Source organism: Lissotriton vulgaris, chromosome 2_1 (genome assembly GCF_964263255.1).
Source record: "Lissotriton vulgaris chromosome 2_1, aLisVul1.2, whole genome shotgun sequence".
NCBI lineage: Eukaryota > Metazoa > Chordata > Amphibia > Caudata > Salamandridae > Lissotriton > Lissotriton vulgaris.
This window is the reverse complement of record NC_141687.1, coordinates 615,813,269-615,840,296: the sequence shown is the minus strand read 5'-3', so window position 1 is coordinate 615,840,296 and position 27,028 is coordinate 615,813,269. Positions and strand designations below refer to the sequence as shown.

The 27,028-nt window shown below is 43.0% G+C and overlaps 1 protein-coding gene across 1 annotated transcript; it reads right to left on the bottom strand.

The window, feature by feature from the left end:
• Window positions 1–1,893: 1,893 nt before the first annotated feature.
• On the bottom strand, window positions 1,894–27,028 carry EIF3I (eukaryotic translation initiation factor 3 subunit I). The gene is made up of 11 exons (XM_086955676.1): window positions 26,940–27,028; window positions 18,388–18,480; window positions 17,615–17,702; window positions 11,297–11,362; window positions 10,053–10,202; window positions 7,565–7,692; window positions 6,959–7,069; window positions 6,170–6,259; window positions 4,693–4,766; window positions 4,474–4,566; window positions 1,894–2,626 (listed from the first exon to the last, which is right to left on the bottom strand). Exons 1-11 carry the CDS (start codon window positions 26,940–26,942, stop codon window positions 2,545–2,547), a joined length of 978 nt encoding a protein of 325 aa, XP_086811802.1. The 5' UTR covers window positions 26,943–27,028; the 3' UTR covers window positions 1,894–2,544.

Sequence of the window (27,028 nt, the reverse complement as noted above, 5' to 3'; positions counted from 1 at the left end):
TTATATTTATCATGTACGCACCACCTATAAATCAGTTTAACTTTATTCTTTCAACACAAACCAAACTTAAACTTCACAAAGATTAGAAATTCAAAACGTATACCTTAATTTTATCACTTAAAAGAAACACCTTCAAATGAATATACCTCCTGCACCTACATACACAGTGTACTGATCTCGGTCGCCACACTACATTAACTATAACTCATGCCTTCTACATGCACTTCTAATTTGGATCTTGGTGAATGGGATATTCCTTCACAAACGTGACGAATATTCCGTCCACCGTATTACAAGTTCCATAGGATAAAATGTAATTGTAATTTGGCGGACGGGACATCCGTCATGTCTGTAATGGAGTAACCCTGACCGCCCAACTTATAATTTAGGCCACAAGTCAGAAAGTAAAATCTTTGACAAGGATGAGCCAGGTTGGTGTACCAGATTCGCACTCCATTTGTTGTCTGCCATGCAGTTGCACCCAAGTCTCGATCTACTGCAACCATAGAAAATCATTGGTGCTTAGCCCGCTATTTCTACTTGATACTTTAAAAACTCATATCTTCGGTTACCCTTACTGGATTTTGTTGTATTTTGGGGGAATTTTCTTTGTTAACTCTTATTCTATTTTTCAAACTGTTCGGGATTTTTATTGTGTGCATTTTGCTGTTTTGGTAATGCATAACTTGCACATTGTACTACGCAAAGCCTGTCTTCTTTGGGCAATAGCTACAAAGGAGATGAGCTCAGGTTATTTTAGTGGCATTAAGGGTTCACCCAGGTTAGGATTATTCCTTGAGGTGGGCACCCGCCAAACCCAAATAATTAACAGAATTCTTACATCTTTCCATGAATGCTGCTACATATAGTTCAACTCTACTGGAAAGTGAAATGGCCCAAGAGTGCAGCATGGTGGCACAATCCTAAAGAGACCGCGGGTGTTAGCTTGGTGTTTCCAGGAGAGGGCAAATGTTGCCAAAGGAAGAACATAAATGACTTGGACGTCATGAACAGAACCTAGGCTGCATAATGCACGCACTGGCAATACCAACAGATGTGACCTTACTGTGCTAGCACATGAAATCCGCGTTTGCAGTTGCCTGTATTTGCGTATGTTTGCTCAATAGAGGCAGAGGTACTGACTTTAGTACAATTTTTTTCCGTGAAACAAAGGAGTTAGAACAATGAATACATCAGAAACTGAGTAAACTGCTAAATTCATATAGAGGAAAAAACAGTGGGTATCCACATCTGTGTAAAGCAAATGCACAGAGTGGAAATATATAAAGAAAGAAAAACGGCGAAAACATGCACATAAATCCTAACTAAAACTTTTTTTATGGGATTGCTTTCAATATAAATTGCAGGTATGGGAAATAAATTAAATGTGTACTGATTTAGTGTAGATTTGAAATACAACATTGGAATGAAAGTACTCCATAGGAGGCGGAATGATACATCAAAGTGCCAATGGCGTCATGTAAGAGGGAAATACTCATCTGGGCAAAGCCAGAGCACACTGCATGTATATTTTAAGTAATTGGTAACAATAGGTTATAATAACAGTTGCACAGTCAAGCCAGACCGAACAACTAGGAATGACATGGGGATGCAAATATTTCAATACTTATCTACATTTTAGTTAAAAAAATGTCAAAGTATGTTAATGACCATATCAAGCACGTTCTCGTTTCCAACTGCTCTTTTCATTTAAAAAAGTTCTAAAAGCAATCGGAATTAGATCATTTACAGCAGTAAAAAGGTAGTTAAATAATTACGTTTCTCAAGTGAACAAATCGTAAAGATAACTCTAATGATGCACACAATATTTTTTTTTAATATACAAAGACATTGAGGTCTTGGTTCCTGGGAACAGAAGACAGGAAATATGGATTTATATTTTAGATCTTTATGAATTACAAATATTAATGGTCTTTATTGCAGCCACATTTATCCGATGTTAAAATGTAATTCAACTATCCGACCAGGGATCAGTGACGGAGGTCAAGAACGTGGACTTTGCCAACACCAATAGTCAGTTTGGGGCAGCTACAGTCAGTGAGCACAGTCGAGTTCAAACAAAACACACATCAATTGTGAATGATTCCAGTCGGCTTTCAATTCAATTAACCGGTTGGCAGATATCTGGATTACAACTCAGCGTTCCTTTACAACAACATGTGGTCACTGACAGATAACCAATTCTTACTTTATTTATTTAAGTGGGATTAGTTAATTCCACATTACCTTCCATGCTGAGTGGATACAACTGTTGCCTGACGCCCCACAAGATAATTAAGGCAACTGAAAAAACATTACATTTTTAGGTTCATAAAAGTTCTCTCCATTGGTGGTACAGCTGAAAATCGGGCCTACTGTAGAGTTTTGTTTCCAGTGCAAACAACAGCTTCACTGGCAGTCGCCTGCTCCCAAGTATATTACAGAGAATGCTCATTTCACACCTTGGAGGGTAAATATGGTAATAATATCGCAGTGATAAGTCAGGTTTGGAAAAGAGAAACAAGAAATACACAAATTGAGCCATCATACTTCAAACTCAAACTCCAAGTACTGAGAGTCAAAATTATGGATCCGAACATAGCCGTCTTCACCGCCACTGCTGTAACTGCAACGAGAAAAGAGACATGGAGCTGAATCTAGTGCATTCCTTTCAATGATAGGACTCCAGGACACTGGCAGTACCAGAGCTCCAGAATCCAGCACTACCACTCATCCCATGACAATGAGCCAGAATCCAGGCAACCCTCACAAACAGCCCCCCCCCCCCCCCCCCACAACTACAATTCATCCCATGCCAGTGATCCAGCATCTAGGACATGATTAGACAGAACTTTCCTTCTGGGCTACTAATCATCCTATGCAGAACACAGAACTCCCCTTCAGTGCTTCAGTCCATCCAAAGGCACTGGCCCAGAATGCAGAACACCACCTTCAACGAGATTCCCCTTCAGTGCTGAATAGCCACAACAAGATTCCGGGACTTCATTTAGCCTACAACCCATCACACCGTCATAAAAACTTCCTTATAGTACTCCCAACCATGATATCAGCCTCCAGGACACCTGCACACAGAACTCCCTGGCAGTGCTATCACACATGAGAGAGGACCAGAATAAAGGACACCTTAACAAAAAACTTCCCTTCAACACTACTACCAATGGCAATCGGACAGAATCCAGGAAATGGTCACATACAACACCTCTTCATTGCTAGTTCCCCTCCCATGAGAGAGCCACAATCAAGGATACCTTCTCATACAACACCCCTTCAGTGCTATCCATCCCATGGCACAGGGTCAGAATCCAGGACACACACTTAAAGGACTCCCTGGCAGTGGTATTCACCCATGACAGAAGGCCAGAATGAAGGACACTTTTACATACTAAGCAGATTCAGTGGTACTATCCAAGGAAACAATGTAGCACAAAACGTTTACACTAGTACTACTAATAACTACACAGTAACTTCACTTAAGTGTTCCTAACCACAACACTGGGAAGGAATTCAAGCCACCTTCACAGAACTTCCTGTGTAGCATTTCCACCGGTAACTCCCACCCAGAATCCTGTACATTACCAGCGATTACTCACCTTTAGTATCTACAAGTCACTAGAGAGATGTCACAAAGTGAGAATAGATGGCAATGGAACACAGTACTCAGAGCACAATAATGTCAAGGAGTCATAAAGGAACCAAAGACAACTAATGCTCAAGTGGAGAATCTGGACAGAAGCACAGAACTAAAACTCAACATCGGGAAACATCGCCGTTACAAAACACATCACTTACTGAATTTAGAACATTCGAAAGTAACAATTAAAACTGCACCCCAAAAAAAACCTGCAGATCTGTGTCACATTCCTAGGACCAACCATCAAAGGTTTTAGAGGCAATAAATCATTTTAGTTTTCAGGAATTCCAAAAAGAAAAAAACAAAATTCCGTCTGTGTCCTTAAAATGACTCATGACACTGAGTGGCAGGATGAGGAGCACTGCTAGAACTGTCTGGTGTAAAAGCAGCCTCAGGCATGGCAAATTAAAGCGTTTTGACAGAGGTGTGTACATCGAGTGTTTGAATCGATGGTATGTTTGAGTGCAAGTCTCAGTACTGAAACAAAGGGAAATTGTGCAGGGCTGGATACAGAAGCATCAACAGAGATATGCAAGAAAGCTCACAGTACTACATTAGCACATAGGGCACTGCAGGGCAGGATAGAGGTAATAGGACAGCTGTTCTCAAGTAGCAAGTCTGGAGTAAGCTGGGACTACAGACAATAAGTAGAAAAAAGTATCAGAATTGTGTGTATCAGAGTTCCGAAATAGCACAGAGATCTGTAGCCCAGAAGTGAAGTGAAAAAGAGAACATCCTCCTACAGGATGATGAGCCAATACTGATAGAAAAGTAGTTAAAAATGGGATCTGAAGGTCTTAAATAATTACTGCTACCCTTACCTCTTTCCATCCGGGTGAAATTCAGCACTGTTAATTGGCCCGAAGTGTCCCTTGACTCTACCAAACTCCTCTTCAAACACCAAATGGAAAAATCTAGGGGAGAAAGCTTATTGTTGAAGGTACTGGAACATGTCTACAAAGTTTAAATCGCTATTTCATTTCTCTATGAATTATGCCCCTTCACTCATTCTTCAAACTGAACTGTTACGTCAACCATACCTTGCCTCAAACTTCCCGATCCTGGTGGAAGTTGTGGTTACATCCATGGCTTCTTGACCACCACCCAAAATCACCTGTAAAGCATAAGAAAGCTTCGTTTAGGAGACCAGTGTGGTACTGTTGATATGTAACATCATGACTTTAAGCAGAGTGTTTCAATACAAAATTGACCCTATACCTCCCATTTCTCTTGTGTCCATGCTCCTGGAGCCCGGAGGAAAAGCAGTGTATTCCCAAAAAGAGATCTTCCTGTGATGTACTACACGACTAGGTTCAGAGTTTCCACCACTAGAAACGTGAGTAGAGCACTGCCCAGAGAAGACGCATTAGCGAGGTTACAAGTATCAAGCAGGCCTCTAAAACTCCTACTTGCCCGCTTGCTATGGTGAGTCAGATTTTAGTCCGGTTGAGCTATTTTTAGTACTTACTGGTGCTTTCTAGCGAGTGAACTTGATCTGGAAAGGAGCCAGTGTTCTGTTCATTCAGAAAGTGAATGAGAAACAAAGATGCCTTTAATCTTGTTTTTATCTTGTCAAATTTGCTGTCCGTTCAAGGACAGAGGGCAAATGTCAGTTTGTATTTTTACTAATTGCGGTTAATCTAATCCTGAAAAATGGGCTTTATTTTTCTTTCGGTTACTACAGTTGGAGTATTTTGAGAGGTGAACTGTCTGTTAATCATTGTGAAACAAAGGCTGTAAGTTTTTTTTAACACAATATTTAAATAGGCTGTAAATAAACAGTACAAATAATTAAAAATATCAGGAATTACAGAAGCATTTTTTTTTACAAGTCAGAAGTGGGATGCAAACAAAGATTTACCCAGTGGGCGGGCGCGTCGGCCAACGGCCGTCGCGAGCACTACCTCAGTAGGCAAAACAAAACAGAACATTCTACTTGATGTGCAAATAAATATTTGCAGAAACTCGATATCCAACATTGTTTGAACAGTAATATTAGTTTTATCAGTAAAACCACGTTACCTGGAAACTTTGGGGCTATTTCAATGGAAAGTGTGCTGATTGCAAATGACAGCGTGTTACCACTTCAAGCTTTAGTTACATATTTATTAAAAGTGATCGTTTTTAAACATGATTTGAGAAACATTCTTGCCCTCACCCTGATGACAATGTTATTAATTAACTAACAGGCAAGACAGGGGTCATGTGTATCCTATATGCATCTAGATTTGTATTATAGATTGAGCAAACCTTTATTCTATTAATCAGAGTTTTTTGTATAACGAACATGCTGAACTAACGTATTTGAAGGTGCTCTCATATGTGATAATGATGAAAATAAATTAAATATTTACCTAGGATCACACTTTGAAACCGGTTTATAGGTCAAGCACCTTACAGTTAGGTCGAGTAGATGATTCAAGTCACTAGACTTGCAGGTCTGGTAACCTTTTTATGATTTTGATAAGCCTGTCAAGAATATGTCCACCACCCAGATAGAGGCCTCTGGTTACTTACATGGTCATAGATTGGTGACAGGGCAGCAGAGTTGACTGGACGCTCTGTGCGGAAGGTCTTTAAGTGTTCCAAAGATGTGGCATCAAAAAGCTGTGGTGGGGAAGATACGAAATAAAACAAGTGACGCAAGCGTTTTGGAAGACATAATGAGGACAGAACAATCGAGACAGAGCTGGATCTCCTGAACACTATCTACAGGAATACTGTGTCCAACCAGTGCAACTGAGAGGCACTGACAATCCTTTTATCAGTCTACCCCTACAAAAGAAATTTACCCATGGCAGTTGAACAGAGCCGTGTGTATCCCAAGAGCAAAGCATCCCTCTATCCCTTACAACAGTTCATGCTTATTTACATAGGCACTATAATTGCTCCGAGCTGTCAATCCGTGACAAGCAACCACATTTCTCTTTATTAAGCTTCTGGCTGTCATAAAAATATCTTAACATAACTGCCATCAGTTCCTTTCTCTCGGTCTTTACTGCGCCTTTGTATAAACACACTTCTTGTTAGGAGCAAGTAACATCCACTTGACCCTCAAAACCCGCAAGACTGCAACCTCCACTTGCTCATCATCAATAACCTTAACATTTCTATTCCATTACTGTCAAAACTCTTCCTAATGTTTACACCGAGTTCTGGGTCACGGTCTCCTCCAACAGGAGCTATGTGGCGCCTTTGCTACCCTCTCCTTGAACGTTCTTCCTAATGGAACTCACCACTCTCCTTAATCCGCACAGCTCTACAATACTGTAACTAACTACCACTGGCACACTCAGCTTCTCTCACCTTTGCTGTGTTGTCCTTGGAAGCTGTGACAAACATGGTCTGGTCGCGGGAGGTCTGGATGTCATTGATCTGTTTGTGATGCTCCTTAATGTTGCCAACAATCTCGCCAGACTGTGGGTTAGGAGCATGGATTCAGGCATTAGCTTGATACAACCAACCCATATTTATCAACCCAAACAGTTTCCATCATGCACTCACTCGCACATTAACAGCTCTTCCTTGCCTACCAAATGAACCCAACCAACACAGACTGCTGCAGTTAACCAGCACAATTATTTCCTCCCTCTAGGTAGCCAACTGACAAACGATACTCCAACCACAAACAGGCACTAAATTACTCCCTCAAATGAAGGAGCCACTCTAACAACCACCCTCCGTCCCTGGTCCAAAATGCCATTCTCAAAACATATCTTGCATTACACACAATCCTTGACCTCACACCTGCCAATCTGGTGCCTCTCTTTACTTTAGTACATAGCTGCCACTGTTACTACTTAGATATTTAGATTTCCTTACACTCCAGCACTCATGCAGACTCAACACCTTCTTATGCCCTCTCTCTAACCCAATGTTTACCAATTATATGAATGCTCTTGCAACATGTACCTTAGCACTGAACTGGTTCAGTTCCCCATTCTCATGCCCAGCGATGACACACTCCCCAAGAGGGCCCCACACAGCGCTGGTGATCTTGGAATCATTGCAGGGGATCTTCATGTATGGCTCATTGTCCTCTAAAAATGTAAATTTTAAAAATGATGCACAAACTGGCGGGTAAATGGAAAGCACACCAGGACGGAGGGCTGATGGGGAATTATGTGGTTAATGTAAGCAATATATCTTAATATCTGCTGTAAGCAACTAACCAACAGAGTATTCGGGGTAGAGAACAGTGCTAAAACCACTGAAACAACTGCGAAAAAGGAAAAGATGGCTTGGGAAATACAGCACAAAGTCCCTCATCTCCAGTGTAAACTCCTAAATCACCGAGACTGAATGGATAGCCTCCTAAAATATTTACTATGGGTACCCACATTTCTTTCTACTTAGTTTAGCCCGGTAGGCCTATAAGCAGTAGCAAGTTCAAGCAGTTTGCAACACGTAACTGTAGGTCTGCGATTATACAAACATTATGTACCACAGACCCCCAATTCATTTGCAGATCAATCAAATTTATCGAACATTTTGAGATAAAGCAAAGATCATTGGCAAAATCTTGACCATGGACATTGTTTTACCCCAGAAAGACATTGTTTTTTACTACCAATTTTAAATTCTATTACTCTCACATCAGTGTGTTTTTAGTATATTATCATATCTGTATTTTTGTAATGGTTTTAATTAACTATACAATAACGTTTCTTCTCCTTCTTCTATAAGCAGTAGCAGACCACAGAGTGATCAATTGGTTGTGATCACTACCATGGTGGCCCCAACTAGAAAATGGTCCCTCTCCGGCACAAACAAATGTAATGGCTTCCTGATAAGGAGGTTGTGAAACACTTGGATGGTGCACAAGGATTGAGGCTATTGCCCATTCGATCTGATCTGTGAGAATCAGGAGCTGACAATATAAGTACAGAGCCAAGTAATACAATGCAGCAATCACAAACTTGGCCACTGCGCCGACCAAGTACAGCACCAGCATCTCCATGTGTGAGCTGCATTTTGTAGTATGTGGGTTGGAGGGAGGGCGAGGAGTCAAAAAATTCTTGAAAGATCCCCATGTGACAAAATATAAACCAACCAATCCAACAGTAAATTGTTAATTAACACTCAGCATTACCCAAGTTTCTCATCTTGCTACAATCTAAGCCCAGAAAACCTAGAAGACACTGCTTTGGTTTTATAAGCACTGTCACTTGGTCTGAACATTTTGGAGATAAAAGGCCCTATGTACAACAGCAATTTTGCAGTCGGTAACGGCCCGATTCACATAATCAGGCCATTACCAACCACAAAAAAACTTTCACATATGTACAGAGCACAAATTGCAATTCAGTAATATGTTACCGAATCGCTATTTGTTTTTAGAGATTTGGTATTTGGAAGAGCTGTGTTTAGGGCGTCTCTTCTTAATTCCCGAATCACAGTGGTTTGTATGGTTTGCAAACAAATTACGGTTGCAAAACATTCATTTTTTACGGACACTTCAAGAGTGGTGGTAATCATTCACAAATTAGAAGGGGTAGCCACGTGAGCCTTTCCGCTTTGTGAATATTGAGAAGAAAAAAAAAATCAAAGCATGCAGTGGTTCAAAAGACCACCGCCTGCTCTCAAAAAATGAAACCTAAACGGTTCATGTTCTTTTTTCAAACACATCCCATTTTTCTTTAAGAAAAACAGGCAATCAAAGACATGGTATGGTGATCCATCCCTCTGATGGCTGTAATTCCTAATGAGTCACAAATTGCGACTTACATTATAAATGTGCATGAGGGAGGTCTACTGCACCGACATTAGGAATGGCTATTAACAATTTGTACGTTTTTGAACATTAGGAATTGAGATTCGACAAAGAATCGCAATCCCTAATTTTTTTTACATATGGTCCAAAGATGCAACCTCCAACGCCCCCCCTTCCCCAGACTCCCATTGAAGGACACTTCGAGCACACAGCCACTGGGCAATCCCAGTCCCTCGAACTCTTGCAAACAAAGGGAAACAACTGAAAATAAAGTACAAATCTGAACAGGGAATCCATGATGAAGCACTATTTTCCACAAAAGCTGGTACAGACTTCCTGAAGATGCAAGGGATGAATCATGAAAGAAACACCTGCCAAACGTACACAAAGGCAACATTCTTTAAGCAGGAATAGACAGAAGTGGGTAGGCAATGAAGACTAAGGATGAACAGGCTACACACATACATGGGCTGAATTTTTAAGAATTATACCTGCAAAACGTGTGCAACATCTGAATTTATACAGAATCACATGCTGGACAAGTGCATAGCTAAAATATTTAAAGAATAGCTGGACATGCCAAAAGCAAGATAACCAATGGCTTGATCTAGCCTCTGTCATGGCACCATGCAAAGGTCCTTATTCATAAAGCCTTCGTGGCCGGAGCCTGCCAGCAGCTCTCCTTACCTATTTGACTGGGATCCCGCAGGTCAAAGAAGTTGATAAAGCACTGGTAGCCCATCTGCTTATCTGTGGAGAACATTATGATGTTTCCCCCAAAGTCGAAGCCACAGGTTCGAACTGCAGAATTGGTATTTACCAGTGCCAGCTGCTTCCCTGAAAAACAAAAACCAGTATAGTTGAGCCTAAGCTGCTCTATGAGCTGTGCAAGAAAAATAGTTATAAAACACACCCATGAAAGTTTATGTAGAGTTCTAAAAACACACCTTTTTTGCTACGAGTCTCCTATTCCAGTTTTTAATGCTGCATGTCTGTGGCAGTCCTAACACCTACAGCTGTTTGGTGTGCAGGAGTCAAGCAATGACTCATTACCCAGAGCGTAACCGACACAAAATCCTCAGCTATGAAGGGACAGACCATCTTCAAGACCATGAAAGAGGACTTATGACCCACTGTGCAGGGAGAGATGTCACAGCACAAGGGGTGGCACCAAGCCTGATTTAAAATACTTTGCCTCAGAAAAAGCCAGCTCCTACCACACACATCCAGCTGAGAAAGGTGTTATCAGTTAGCCCCTTCAGCGCGGCGCGAATTTTCGCGCTGTGCTGAAGGTTCTAATGAACCTATCGGCTCATGACGGAACGGTTCCGTCATGAGCACAGCTCAACCGACGCTCATGACGGAACCATTCCTTCATGAGCATGGAAGGGGTGAAGAGCACAAAAAGGATGAATCATAACAAAAAGACCATCTGTTACCAGATGTCACCTCTGTGTAAGAAGAGACCATTTCCAGTCACGAGAGAGAAAGCATGTGCAAGACAAGACTAGCTCTAGCAACCTTTAACCTATTGCTACACACTGTGCACTGAGACAATATCTATAGCACAAAGACAGCATCTCTGAACGAGCAAAAACTATATAGGGAGTAACCAACTCTGACTGGTCGACCATGATGCAAAGAGAAACAAGTCCTAAATTACCACAAGATATGCTAGGGAACCGACACTGTAACACAAAGAGACCCACTTTGAAACAACATCACTAGCTGTACAAGAGGAGACTTTCTATTGATCCATCATTATTAGCTGGGTAAGAGGAGACTAGAACACTACAATAGACGATCCAAGACCCGTCGCCAGTCACTGCTCAAGGGGAGTCCAGGTGCAGAAATAAGGAAGATCAACTCTACATAATAACACCAAAAACTGTAGAACTGATGAACCACAGAAAAATGTGTTGATTGCTTACCTGTTTCACAGTCGAAGAGTCTGCAGGAATTATCAGCGGAGCCAGTGAGGACATGCCGGGTGTCCCCTAGAACTAGTCAAGGATGGTGAATATATTATGAAGGCCCCATTTCTGAAGACCTCTATGATATGCAAGGTACAGTATAACGTATAACAGCATGGTCGAAACCAAATGAAGAAAAATACCGTAAGTGGACAATTAAAGTTCTTCGGGACAGAATAAGCAGAGGTATTCTGGTGTATTTTCAGTTAAAGCCACATCTTGAGATATGGAGGAGTAACCACTAGTTCAAATACATAGGGTGAGGCGAGCATGAAAGCACCCAATTAAAAAAAATGATGTGCCTCAATAAGCCTCGAAAAACATACTCGCACTGACGAGTATGATTTTATCAGGGTAAGCTATTTTTATACTACTGTCTGTGAGAAGTTGGCCTGGTATATGATGTTCACTATTCTAGTGAGCACCTTGCACCAGTCCAAACAACCCTTATGGTGATGGTTGTAAAGTCAACCTTATAGACCAGCTATCCTAGTGGTAGCATGGACAAAGCAGTCTTAGGCTAAACTCAACAGGGCATGTGAAGCCAGCTGTATCACCATATGTAACCCCTTTAATACCAATTGAAAGTACACCACACAGGATATATATAAAATATATATGTATTTATTTCTAGACAACCCCTCTGAACTCTTTATGAGGTCAGAGGCAAAAGCAAATTACAAGATACTTAATTAAAATACAATAAGTTGCACAAAATACAGTAGGGCCTTAGGGGCACGCTAAACCACATACTAAAATAGTGGTACAGGTACCACTGCTCGGAAAATGAATAGGCCTAGGGAATCGCTGGGGCTACGCTGTACTACCAAGGGATAGGAAGCAGGAGGCCCACGGGAGGCATGTGCAGAGTCTTTACTCACACACAAGTTACCATAGAGAATGAATGGGAATGAAAGTTAGAAACTAGTTCTTTTAGGGAACTTCTGACTGGACTCGATGAAAGTTACTTGAAACTTAGACAGTTGGATAGTCAATACCCACAGGAGCACCAGAGTACTCGCGTTACCTCACCCACAGGAAGCGGGTGCATAGGTGTCAAAGTGTGACGGGTTTCGTCGCTGAATCCTATGGAGCAGTGAAGAAAGATGCTGCAGGCGACCAGGAGAGAAGTGTCCGGTTGGATCCAAGGGCGGATCGAGGATGAAGAGTACCTGAAAGCAGAGGGGACAGAGTCTGGGGCACTAGCCAATGACCAGGAAGGAACCAGGCGATGTTGCGAAGCAATCAGGTGATGTCGTGAAGCTTGTCTCTGCCGCCACGTGGACCAGGAGGCGTCGACAAGGAGTCAGGCCCAGACTGTCCCACGAAGGCTCTCGCTGTCGGCTTCTGGATTGGAGTCAACAAGCCTTGGCAAAGGCAACCCACACAGGAATCGAAGTTGGCTTCTTAATCAGACCAGCATGGTCTGATGGGCTGCTTCTTTTCAGGGAAGCAAGGGCCAGTCTGGAGCAACCAGACGAGCGGTGTAAATTCAAGGTTTCGTCGCCAAGATGGCCACTAGCCAACGGGCAAGTGACCGGGCAGACGCGTCGAGCAGGAAAATGCAGAAGGGCCCCACGCAGAACTCGTGGAGTGTGCAGGGCTGATCTTAGGTGCAGATGATGCTCGGGGCTGGGGCTTCTCAGACCCCAATGCACAGCTTCGAGGGTGCCTCGGGTGCTGCACAAAAAACAAGTCGCTGACTTTCCAAGATGGCCGGTCCCACGTCCCTCGTCGCCTCCACGGGTCTCTGCTCGGGCTGTTGGAAGTCTGGAAGTCCGGTTCTTGTCAGGCTCTGTGCTCGGGCTCCGGTGGGAGCGTCGACAAAGCAAGCCGTTGATCGCTGGATGGTGCCTGCTTGTGCAGGGTGGTCACTCCTTGACCACAAGGGAGATTCTTCAGTCTTCTATTTTCTGGTAGAATGTCGAAGGTCCAGAGTTTCGTTTCAAGTTTCAGTCAGGATAAATCTAAAGTCTTGGGACTCAGCTCCTACCTATATACCAAATCTAGGGGCTGGATTACCTGCTAGGTCCCTCCTATGGGTGGGACCAGGGAAGGCAGTGGTTACACCCTTTTCCCTTTGTCCAGTTTTGCGCCAGAGCTGGGGCTGGAGTGCCCCAGCACCGGTTTGAACTGGACTATGCATGGGACATCTTGTGCGCCCCAGGCAGGGTCTCATTTCTTTCAGCCCTCCCTGCCCCAATACACAAGAGCCTGTCTGGGGTGGTGCCAGCACCTCCCAAGACAAGAAACCTACTGTCCAAGCCTCCCTCGCTGGAAGGACTCCCAGCAGCAGGAGGTCAGACTTGTGTCTGTGGCAGCAGCATCCATTTTGTGATGCTGAGGCTCTGGTTAACTTTAACCGGGATTAGTAGGAACAACATGTCTTCTCCCTCTAGAAGGGCGATATGCTACCCCCGTCGCCAGAACTGGCGAGGGGGTAGTATTCCAAAACCTATGAGATCTTACTCGACATGTTTTGATAAAGCCAAACCAGAGTTAGCATTTACCCGCAAGGTTCATAATGCACTTAAGAGTATATGGTATGGCAATATCCTAGAACAGCTATAAGGACATGGTTCCGAAAGCTGCAGACAGGCTCAGCTCATGCTAGAGCACCATCTCACATAAAACCAAGCACTCTGCCTCCAGGATTGTTAAGGCCTGCCATAGGAGTGACTTATAGGTGTATATGTGTCTAGCTACAAGGTTAGATATAGGAATACTATATCTAAGCAAGGGGTGATTACACAACCTTGCCCCAACTGAGTGATCAGCCAGTTGTGTCAATGTGAGTGGCCAGCGAGGGGTGGCATAATACATGCTGCAGCCCCTGGTAGGCCTTGGATGCACCTATGCCCTGGGTATCTATAGGACACTGTACAGGGGCTCATAAGGTGACCCAGTATCCAATTGGTAATGCACCTAAAGTACATTGTAGTGAATTTAGAGAGAGCGCAGCTGGGCTGTGGGTCTGATAAGCAGGCCCACAGCCACATTAATTCGAAAACCAGTGAGAAGCAAAAAGTGGGGTGACCATAGGAAAGCAGACCCTACTCTCCTACACTGTCCCGTTACGGCGAGTGAACTTGAGCTGGCAAGGAACAGCGAATTCTAGTCATTAAGAAAGCGAATGAGCAACAAAGATGCCTTTAAATCTTGTTTTTATCTTGGCACGTTTTCCGTGCGCTCAAAGACAGAGGTCAAATGTCAACTTTTGTCTTTTTACAAATTGCTGCTTCTTTTATCATGGAGACTGGTGTTTACTTTTCCTTTTCTGACTGCAAAGTTAGGGGATTTTGCAAAGTGAAATGTCTGACAATCATTGTGAAAAGAAAGTTTGTAGGATGTCAGTATTTTTTAACACACAACAATTGAATAGCCTGTAAATTAACAGAACACTTTTTTTAAACTATACCACCATTTAGTGAATTACGTTTTTTTGCAATTCAGGGGCATGATGTAAACAAAGATGTTATTATGATCAAAATACTTTACTTGGTGTTGTGCAAACGATAAATGCAGAAACCCGATCTCCACACAACATCGTTTGAAAGCTATGGAGTTCTCAGTAAAACTGCACGTCAATGAGAAATTTTGTTGTCAATGGAAACTGTACAGATTGTAAATTATAGTGTGCTATCACTTCATGATTTAGTAAAATATTTGTTAGAAGTGAGTTTTTAAACAGGAACTGAGAAATATTCCTGCCAATTCCCCGATGACAATGCTGTTAGTGAACTAAGTGGCAAGCTAGGTGTCATGAGTACCATATATGTGGGCTAGATTCATATTATATATGGAGCAAACGTTCAGTCCGTTAGATCAAACAATTCGTTTTTTGTACAGGAGACATGCTGAACTCTCATATTTGGGTGCTCTTATATGTGACGAAGAAAAAGGCTGCTTAGTGAAATAGAATAATTTGCCGAGAATCATATTTTGAGACCAGTTTAAGCGTCAAGAGCATTAAAGTTAGGTTGAGAAGATTACTAAAGACACTAAACCTAAAGGTTTCTAGGGGAAGGGAGTGGTCCACAGGAAATCCCAAGTCTATATCAGTTTTCACGTTTCATGTATTGAGGAAAACACACTCAAAAAACTCTGGACCGCTTGAGTTTTGTAACAACTGAGTCTTTGAAGGGGGTGATGAGTGCGTTTGATCAAATTGTAAGTATCCTTAGGCTGAATCCTTGTTCTTATAATAAGAATCCGGAGTCCAGTCCAGTTTCGATTTCTCAGGATATAATCCTCGCTTCTCGTCTACTTCCTCCGCTCGCGAAAGCGGCCGATCGCGAGTGGAGGAAGTAGACGAGAAGCGAGGATTATATCCTGAGAAATCGAAACGTGACATATAATAAGAGTTCTTGGAAACTAAGTTAATTCTTTGACGACCTGTACAACGATTATATGACACTGTAAATAGCCTTGAAAAAGCCCCGGCGCAAATCGCCACAGGGGGCGAAACACGTGTCGGCTGTTCATGTTTTAAACCTTATTTAATAATAGTATTTTTTCTACATCGCTTGGACTCCGGATTGTTATTATAAGAACAAGGATTCAGCCTAAGGATACTTACAATTTGATCAAACGCACTCATCACCCCCTTCAAAGACTAAACCTAAAGGTCTGGTAAAATGTTAATGATTTTTTGAGGCCTACTCAAACTTAAAGCACTTGTTTGTCTGTTGTCCTCTCGCCCAGCAGTTCAGTATTGCTCACTATGAGCGGTTATACCTCTGAAAGCAGCACACAGGTAAAAAAAAAAAAACATTTGCTAGCATGGGGATTTAGTTCCACACACACAGATGTTACAAACATGTGTTTATATATAAAAAAGAAACCATCCGATTAAATTTTCACTAATGCACAGACAAAAGTGCATATCCATTACCAGGCAGTAACATGGTCAGGATATACATGCACTACAAAAAACGTACTACTTAGAATGTCAACAGTGGACATTGGTCCCCACCAGAAACGAAGACCTCAAAAGATGTAACTGCAACAAATCATGGACGGAATGCTGAATGATTCAGACAGTCTCCCCCAGTCAAGAGATCTGGATTAAATCCATTGTTCTTTTGCCCACTACGCCACCCCAGTTTGAACCCAGCCATATGCAAATTAGTCTTGACCCTGTGCCTCATGGGAACAGTCCAGACCGAACTGCCAAGTCAGGTCCTCTCTGGACCGGAAACAAGCATCCTGGGATCAGTTTCAGGGTATGTCGCCCATCATCAGCCAGGCTAGCTTGAATCCAGTGGCAGTGAGCAATTGACCCACGTCTGGGCATACCCATCCCACTTTGGGCGAAAAGTGTAACTGCAACAAATGATGGAGAATGCTGAATGATTCAGACATTCTCCCCCAATCAAGAGATCTGGGTTAAATCCATTGTTCTTGTGCGCTCCATGCCACTGGAGTTAAGCTATCCTGGCTGATGAGGGCTGAAAGCCCGAAACTGGTCCTAGGATCCTGGTTTTTCAGTCCTGGCAGTTCGGGCTGGTCTGTTCCCATTGGGCGAAGGGTCAAGACTGATTTGCATATGGGAGGGTTCAAACTGGAATGGCATGGTGAGAATAAAACGATGGATTTAGGCCCAGATCTCTGTACTTTGGTGAATGTATGACATTGTTCTGCATTCTGTTCATCAATTGTTATTTTTGCAAACCTCAAAAGATGGCATCATAACAGTGCCAATACCAAGTAGTGGTGGTAGTAATCAGAGCCCATTATATGTTTTACGACACAAATCATTCTGATATTATAGAAATTGTGTCAGAAATCATTACCCATTGTAAAGTGCTAGTACCAAAAATCACAACACATCATATAGTTCTTATGCCAGTAATCACACTCATCATGCAGTTTGAGAGAGTAACCATTCACCATTATACACTAACTGTGAGAGAGATATCACCATTAGCTCAAGATTGTGGCAGGCACTGCCCACCACTGGATAGTTACTTTAAAATGAATCTGCAACCAGCTTTGTGTTCACTAATCTTTGTTTAGCCAGGGAGATTTTCTCCACCATAACATATAAATACAAATGATAGAAAAGCGACCGGAGGCGGGTGGGGGCAGAGGTGGGATGTCAGAAGGAGCAGATGTGGTTAGACTCAAAAAGTAAATGCATACTATACTATATATACACATGTAGAAGCTATTCACTGTGTATAGGAAATAAACATCACATAATATAAGACAGAATGGGGTAAAGGACTGACTAAAGGAAGGTTGAAAGTTCAAGTTCCTTGTAAAAAAGGATACAGTCACAGTCCACACACCAGACTGCTCCAGTATGCCCATTGTAGGTGCCAAGTCGCTCTCCATTCACAGAATACCAGACATTCACAATCTGCAGAAGGAAAACACAGGGTAACAGTAAAAACCATTGACTTCTGCAAACTCGGTGATCACATTGTGTTTAAGAAAGGGAAGAAACAAGGGTGATAGAGGCAGGTCCTTGACTGCTTATAGACACCAAAATTCATTGTCACCTACGTGGAAAAAAATTTAGTTAGATGAGACTTCGTGCCAATATCATTTCATGAACTGCCCGGAATATTCGCTTAGGGTCATCAGAAACAACATTCAAATAGCTGTTACAAACATATAAACCTGATTGCAAAGCTTCCGCCAATGATAAAGAGTGTCAGATACTCTCCAGTTAAGTAACTTTTCGAAATCTATTGCAAGACATCACACTGTATGTTAATTGATTTAGATACATGCACCTTCTTATGCGAGAAACATATTCTTATCAGTTCCCCCCAAAGAAGCGCTGTCCCATAAATGTACCAGTCACCATTCTACTATAAATAATTACTATACCAGGGAATGCAAACACTTGAAATGGAAAGCAATCAAATATTAATATTAAAAGAGTTAAGTACCAGAGGAAAATTGTGTGTGAATGGAGGATGCATAACAAACATCCCACTAGAAGTGAGACTCACAAAGAAGGGACAAGGAATTACTTTTTTTAGCCTCGAACAACTATATAAACACACAAGAAATACATAAAACACAAGAAAACGCACCGGATCTTTTGCAACAGTGAAGAGGAGGTCACCTTCTCGGTTGTATTTGATCTGGGTGATCGACCTCTCGTGGCCTTGCAGTAGGATGGGTTTCTAAATAAAAAAAAAGATAAGAATAAAATAATGACGACAACAGTAGGTTTACTACATGTCCACGCTGAAGACAGCTCTTGAAAAGGCAGCTATAACCAGGTTGCCTTCATTTTTAACACCTTCGCTACTAGGTGTTTTCCCCTCCTGTGCTGAAGAATGCAGGATGCCAGTGTTTCATGACGAGCTCAGCTCGTCATCAGCACAGCTCAACCGTGCATCATGACGAGCTGAGCTCGTCATGAGCATGGAAAGGGTTAAAAACATCACTGTTTCTTACATTTTCTGGTGCAATATCAACTGTTCTTTGCTGTCTACATTCTAGAGCAAGCTTACATGTTTCTTGTTTTCTACACAGAGCTTCAGTAGCCATGCATTACTAACCAACATCTTTAGGGGTCACCGAACAATTGTGCGTGTAATGGGAGGTTAAGGTGGAGAGGAGTTGGCCTAATGGCTAGGGCGGTCGACCTCGAATCTGGGGAACTGGGTTCGAGTCTCGGCAATGACGCTGACCATCCTGTGATTCTGGGCAAATCATTTAATCTCCCCGTGCCTCACAAAAAATGGATGTGTCCTCATGTAATGCAACTGGTATGTAAAGTGCTCCGATACCAGATTAGGGTCAATTTCGTGCTATATAAAACTATATAAAAATAAATAAGGTATATTGACAAGAAATCAATAGATTTTTAGCTGCCCACAAGTACAGATCAAAACGCAACAACCATACAATCTTTTTCCTCTTTGCTGGCCCCCCACAAAAATGGTCAACCCCGAGTATAGGGCTCACGGTTCGATCTCTGGTGCTGGCGGTAGCTCAGCTCAGCACCATGTAACTCAGCAATAGCTCATTTAATCTCCCCGACAGCCCCCGGTGGCTTGAGACCCTTGGGGTTGAGTAGCTCACGCTTTACAAACACCGGATTTAGCGATGGGTGAGGGTTGTGGTGCATAAGGGGCACAGAGCATGGTTGTACGAGTTACTTACCTTCGGTAACGATGTATCTGGTAGAGACGTTGTCTAGCCGCAGATTCTTTAACTTAGATTATCCCCAGGCATCCGACTGGATCCAGAATTTTTTTTGCAGCAGCACCTCTGTGCGCCGGGGGACGGTGCCACACGACGTCGTCCACGTCAGCGAGGTCATATAAGTCCCTCCCGGCGCACTGATGTCAGTTTCCTTCTTTTCCGTGTGCATCGTGGATCTGGAGTAAGCGATTCCTCTGACCTGTTTTCAGGCCCTTTTTCAACGCTACGCGTCTGGAAGAGTGCGCGATGCCTTCGGCTTTAAAACCTGTACTACCTGTTCAGGGCAAATGTCCACGACAGACCCACATCTTATCTGTATGTGGTGTCTGGGCGAGCACCACGACTCCACGGACTGCGACACCTGCCAACACCTCAAGCCGAAGTCCCGGAGGGAGCGCCGGATTAAGCTTCTTTCGGCACGGCTGTCTGGGTCGGAGTTGTCTCATCCCTTGGCCTCTTCAACGCCGGCAGGCCCCTCTACCGGCAATAGTTCACTTAATCTCCCTGACAGCCCCCAGTGCCTTGAGACCCTTAGGGTTGTGTAGTTTGCGCTTTACAAACACCAGATTTAGAGATGGGTGAAGATTGTGGTGCATAAGGGGCACAGACCATGGTTGAAAATATGCAGAGGATAAGCCCAGGAATTCTGTGGCACCCAGACTCATTTTTCAGTACCACAGTGTTGCAGTCTTCATGTTAACCAGATTGAGCAGTAATGTAACAGCAAAAAGATGCAAATGTTGCACATGAAATCTCTTTGTGTGCTTATTTGGGTTACTTATGTTTACCATGTCTTTATGGAAATCCACTGACTGGTCATATCAGAAAGACATTCTGCATACGAGCTGCACCTCAGATCCCACGCTCCATAAGCTGAAGATCCTATCAATTTAAGCAGATTTCAATGTACTCTGAGTTAACTCAGCGTGAACAGCATAGCCGTCCTCTGAAAAAACTTTGGAGTTGCTGCATGAGTATGTAACCAAACTGCAACGCAGTCAAAGAAATAAAGTCCTTTAAAGTAAAAAAGAAAATCTATTTATAAGCATTGGCATAGCCAATGGGTCTCGCCTTTGGGACCTTGTAAGTTTTTGGCCGTACAGCCCATCGATTACATGATAACAAGTAAGGCGCTCTTAAAGTGAAAGCAGTAGAGCTCACAAAGTGAAAGCAGCCCCATTCACAAACAATTAAGACGTCCTGGGAAGTAAAAGCAGCGCCCTTCACAAATAAAGGTGCACAAGGTGAAAGCGGCGCCATTCACAAATAATAAAGGAGGGAGGCCATGCTGTGTGGTAAAGTGCGGTGCTCACCTCTGCTACTTCTTACATTTGATTGATGTTTGCGCGAATGCCCTGTGTTTATAAACTAATGCCAACATCTATTGATCTATTGCATTGCAAATGCTTGTTTTATTTTGTAGTGTGATTATGCTGTGGCCAACTGCGGCCGATTATACAAATGAGTGGCAGGAAGTAGAAATACTGTTTCAATTACTCTGCTCACAGCAGCCAGCTCTGTGTTTGCTACAAATAAAACGAGCACGGTGATCTTCTGTTGGTGCCAAAGTTACAAATACAGATATGAATTAATTTAGATATTTAAAGAAACAAGCTCCCCCTGTGTTCATATATTCCCACAAAGGGAGAGGAGTAAGCCTAACGGCTAGGGCGGTAGTCCTCAAATCTAGGTTGGAGTCTCGGCAACGATGCTGAACATCCTGTGAATCAGGGCAAATCACTTAATCTCCCCGTGTCTAACAAAAAAACAAAAGGAATGTGCCCTCATGTAACGCAACTGGTGCTATTTAAAGCGAACCAATACCCGATTTGGGTCAAGTTAGCGCTATATAAACCTCCGTAAAATAAAAATAAAATACAAATAAATGCAACCGTCACAACTACCTCTCACGCAGCTCTTCACATACACCCCAATCAAGGATTGTCAAAACTGTCTTTGGAAAGACATATCAGCTATGGAGCTTTCATGACAGCGCCAGTGACAGAAAAAAAGGCTACACTTTGTCGCATCGTTTTTGTCTGGCCATTATAGAGTTCCTAGAGAAACTTTCTAAATCTGCATGACGTGCAGTCCTACTTCAAGAACACCCTTGCAAACTGCCTCTGAAACTGTTTCTCTACAATCAGGACCCAATATCTAACAAGTCAGAATTGGTTGCAGATGGCAACTTTAGACGAATAGGACTGTACGCATGTTTATAGCTTACATGCACCCTCTAATGCAGCTTCTATGCACTGCATCTCAACAGTTGTTACTCTGTGAAAGGTACAGAACAAATCTGGCTAAGCATGTACAAGCACGATTCACGTACTGCCCAGGAAAAGCCTTGAAGTAAACAGCGTCAAGATTTGTATTAACATGGCACCCAAAGTAAACAAAACTTGAACACGGTGCCCAAAGTAAGAGAGAGCACAGCGGCTATGAAGAAAGATGAAGTGTGGCAAATGAAGCGACTGCGCAACTTTCTTTTATTAACCCCTTCAATGCTAGGCCGTTTTTTGGCTATTTGGGGTGGTTCGCGTTTAGGCCCCTGTAACTTTTTGACCACATAAGATATCCATGCCAAATTTGCGTCCTTTTTTTCCATCATCACAGGGATTCTAAAGCTACCCAAGGTTTGTGGATTCCCTTGGACGGGACCCAGAAATTAGCCAAAATACAGATAGATATATATATATATATATATATATATATATATTTTTTTTTTATGTTGTAGGATTAATAGCTTTGAAATATTCTTTCATTGCCCTTTGAAAACCAGAGTACTGCCTCTGCGAGTCTAGTAAGAGTTAAGAGCAGCAACATTCAAACTGGCAATAGTCAGGAGAAAGTCAGTGGGCATCTTCTCAACTCGTGATCTCCAACTAAGGATTTCATGCTGTCATGACCAAAGATCATTATTTCCTGTTACCTGGAGAGCACAATTGGCTTCAAGACTATGACGAGTTCTCAAGATTGTGCACCATTCACATGCAGTCATCTTAAAAAAGTTTTCACCTCCTAGCTCGTGAACGTGAAGAGCAAACAGCTGCCCTGGTCTGGGTAATGGAGGCCATTATGAAATCCATTCTTTCTTCAGTATAAGAATAGTGAAAACAAAATAAAGTGTTCTGCCCCACTGCTTATCACCAATTTGGCCTTCTTCTAAAGAGGATTTCCATGGCATGGCAATAAAAACAATCCGTAGATTAGATGATTTTGTAGACCTTTTTACCTCCTTCTGGTTAGATCCAAATATACCTTAAGGTAAAGAGTAAGTTGAATCCATATTCTAATGAAACACTGACCAATAGTAGTAAGAAAATTGGTGCCTTCTAGCTCGTCTCTGAGCAAGATTTGTTTTAAATTGGACTGGTTTTTCCTTTCACCAATACGATCCCTCCTATCCTTCATCTACAAAGAAAAAAATTCCTCAAATTACTCAATTTCAACAAATCCATGATATATATCTATTGCAGTGCTTTTAGATCTCCGGAGCTTAATTTGTGATCTTGCATCGGGAACGTTTTGTCAGTACTGCGCAAATATTTTTTACACTAAATTGTTGAATATTTGGATATTGACTTTGTAATTCTGTTCCTCATTTAGGAGTAATTTCCACTACATTTTATGTCTGATTTCCCACAGTGTTAAACTAATTGAAATGCTAGTTTTAAAATTACATATGTGTAATATATTTCTTCTCAAGTTTTTTTGGACTGATCACCGTGTATGCCAAACGTTTTTCATAGGAGGCTTTCAACTCATGCATGTTCCAGTATACTTTATTTTTTTACAAATTGAGTTGAGGTCAGTGTCTTAAAGTCCATCCCTAGTGAAGTTCTAAGTCGATAACTGCCATTTGATGTGGTCCTTGTTCAGAGTTATCTCCAGGACTGTCTCCGTTCAGGATTAAAACTGTGCCTTTTTCATGGTTAACAATATCCAGTGAATTAAGCAAAGGTTTAAGATCTGAATAGAACTGTGAAGATTAATCTGTGTCCATGGACCTAACCAGCAAACTCAGCTGAAGGATGTCTGAAAAAATGTCATGCTTCTACTTCGCTGCTGTCTTATAGAATTTCACACATGAGGTTTTCAAACATTGCTTTCAATTCTTTCCATATCACCTATGATTTATTTTTTAAGAGCACGCAATTATTAATCTACACTTATAGCACAGTATTTTGGGTCAATGCACACTAGTAAGCAATAATGGCTGAAAAGTAGAATGAGTTTGACATAATGTTCTGAGCTCATACTACTGGCAAATGTGTTAGCCATAATGAATCACTTCATCCGTTGGTCGAACCAAGCTCCTAAGCAACTGCTATTCTTTCACCACTTCCAGCACATAGGACAAGCAGGCTAAAGGATGATTTTCATTTTGCGTTAACACAGAACGTTACAAGATGTATTTCTTAGGACTTTATTATTTTTTTAAACAGCTTATTTATTAATAATGCACTAATTTGGTTACTTTGGGATTCAGTATCATCAATAATAGAAATAACTTGATGTTTTTGTGCACTCGCTTCCCTTGGCTGAAAGTCAAATATTCTGGCAGTTACGGCACAGTAAGAAATACTAAAAACAACAGTGATACCAAAAGCCAAACTGTATACTACGTAACATCAAAAAATCTGTTCCTGTACTTCAAACCAACATTTCAGATACTCTATGATAAACTACTGTGCACCAAAATCCCAACATTTATCCAGGTTCCACATCAGTGTGTAATTCAGTCATCCAAGAGACCATGAAGAATACCCTATTTTTTTTTTTCACAACAAGTTTTTTATTTATTGATGAGGTAAAGGCATATACACAGCTCTCCACAGTCAGGAGATCACTGCCAAATATCAACACATGTATTAATATCTCGCAAACCCAATCAAAAACGACCCCCCTATGCCCCCCCACTTCCCACAGCTACCAAACAACCCACCTACCCACCCCATATCCCTCCCTAACCCAGTGCACGTAATCACAGTGAGCCTCCAGTAACTGTTTGTATTAAGCTAGGAACCATGCGCCTCCCTAGGCCTGGAGTCTATCGTCCAAATCTAGACCATCTTCAGGTTCTGCTGGAGGCTCCAGAGTTAAACCCCTATATTCGGCCCACCTTTTCCAAATTTTTTAATGTTTTCGGGGGCATCCTCTGGCCTCAAACACTGGGCACTCCAGCCCCATAAAATAGTCCAGCCCTGCCTTCCATACGTTCAGTGGGGGGGCTCGCTCATTCTTCCAAGCTTGTGCCAAGTCCCGTTTGGCCACTACAAGGCCCAGCAATAATAGATGGCGCTTGTAGACATTCCCTCCCACGCCCTCCAGCACATGGAGGAGGCCCAATCGATGGGTACGGGGAAGATTCCATCCCAGCACCTCCGACAGACAGCTCCATACACCATTCCAGAACCTGGCCAGGCCAGCACAAGACCATACAGTATGCAGCAGAGTACCCATCTCAGCACCACATCGCAAGCACTCCGGGGATGCAATCAGGCCTGCTCTCCACAGCCGCTCCCGTGTATAGTAAGCCCTATGCAAATATTTAAATTGGACTAACCGAGACGTACCGCAATAGAAGTCCCACGCGGGGACTCCAAGGCCTCCCTCCAATCATCCTCATCTAGGGGTCCGACGTCCCTTTCCCAGGCTTCCTTTAATGTAAGTAGGGAAGAGGAACAATGAGTGACTAGTGTTTGGTAAATACGGGACACCTTCTTATCCCCGAGGTCTCTCATTTAAACTTTCGCTTCCATGGGGCTGAATTCCGGCAGCGACTCCAAACCCACTAAACTAGGCGCAAGCGCGTGACGAAACTGCAGGTATCTGAAAAATTGGGTTTTGGGCATATGGAATTCGTCCCTAAGCTCCTGGAACGACTTGAGGGCCACACCGGTCATAACATCTCCCAGCGAAGAGATCCCAATAGAATCCCATCGCCAAACCCCGCTAGCGAGGCCAATGCGGGGAGTCGCCCGTTATTCCACAGAGGGGTCTCCGCCGTCAATCTGCCCACCAGCCCATGCGACGCAGTGCTTGTCGCCAAATCGCAAAAACCACTTGCGTGGCACATGGCAACCGCCTCCGTAGTCTGGCCGAGTATAAGATCGTGTGCAGCGTGTTAACACCCATCAGCGAGCGCTCTAGGGCGTAAGCCGGGTCTCCTCCATCTCCGTACCACCATTCATTCAGCACTAAGAAATGGGAGGCCTGGTAATACGACAGCACGTCCGACGTTGCAAGACCACCACAATATGTGGACAGGAAGCAGGTACGCAGCGCCACTCTGGCGGCACCCCCAGCCCACAAGAAGCGGCCCAGGACAGAATTGACCTGCCGGAACCTATGAGGTGCGACCAGGTGCGGATGATTCTGCAGCTGATATAAGAGGCGCGGAAGTGCGACCATTTTAAAGATCGCAGACCTACCATATATAGTAAGAGGCATCCGGGACCATGTTCTAATGTCCGACTGGACCTTCTCCCATACCGGTATCAGGTTGTGCTCCCAAGATATCGCCGCGGACTCAGACAGGAACACGCCAAGATACATCATGCCCTCGGCCGCCACCTGCAAGGCTGACGCCCAAGAGCCCGCACCCGCCCCGTCACCCATAGGGTGGATTTACGCGGGTTAAGATAGAGGCCCAAAACCTCGCCAAATATGCGCATGATTTCCAATACTCGGGGGCCCGATCTACTCAAGTCCGTGAGGAAGAAGAGGACGTTGTCCGCATCGAGTGCGATCCTGTCAGTGAGTCCCCCATCCCACATGAAGCCCCGTAGCTGCGTGTCGATTCGTACCCAAGAGGCCAGGGGCTCCATGGCCAGCGCAAATAAGTACGGGGACAGCGGGCAACCCTGACGGGTCCCCCGACCGATTAGAAATCTCTCTGAAACCGCGCCGGAGATACACACGGACGCCATAATGTCAGTATATAAAAGAATACCCTATTTTAGGACTAAAGGGTTACTCCATTCCCTCGATTTTCATTTAGCAAGTTTGAGAATTGAAGGGACTGTGATTCTGGTTCACCTCAGATTACCTATTTGAACTAACACAACTAAAACGAATTTAAGGCAAATTTTTTATTTAGTGACATCGAATTATTTGTCTATATACTATATCTTTGCAACATCCCTCACTTCTTCAAGTCGAATGCTGTTGTATAATCAATACAAAAATACAGTACAGTTCTGTTTGGAACAGACTATATATGCCTGGCGCCCACTAAACAATTCGGCACCTATCTAAACCTTTCCCACATTTCATGTGTGTATTCAATCCCACATGATCGCCATTTAAAGTATGGTTTAGACTCACTTTCTCTTTATCTCATTCACCCCATGTTCTCTCTCCACTTTGCCCATCTCTCACTAAGTTTGGTACCCATGATCCACCCTGCTTCCCTCATTCTTACCATGATGCCGGTGCCGAACTTGGGCCTCTCCTGCGACACTTAACGTGCGGGATGAAAAGGGAAGCAAGATAGGACTGTTTCCGGGTTAC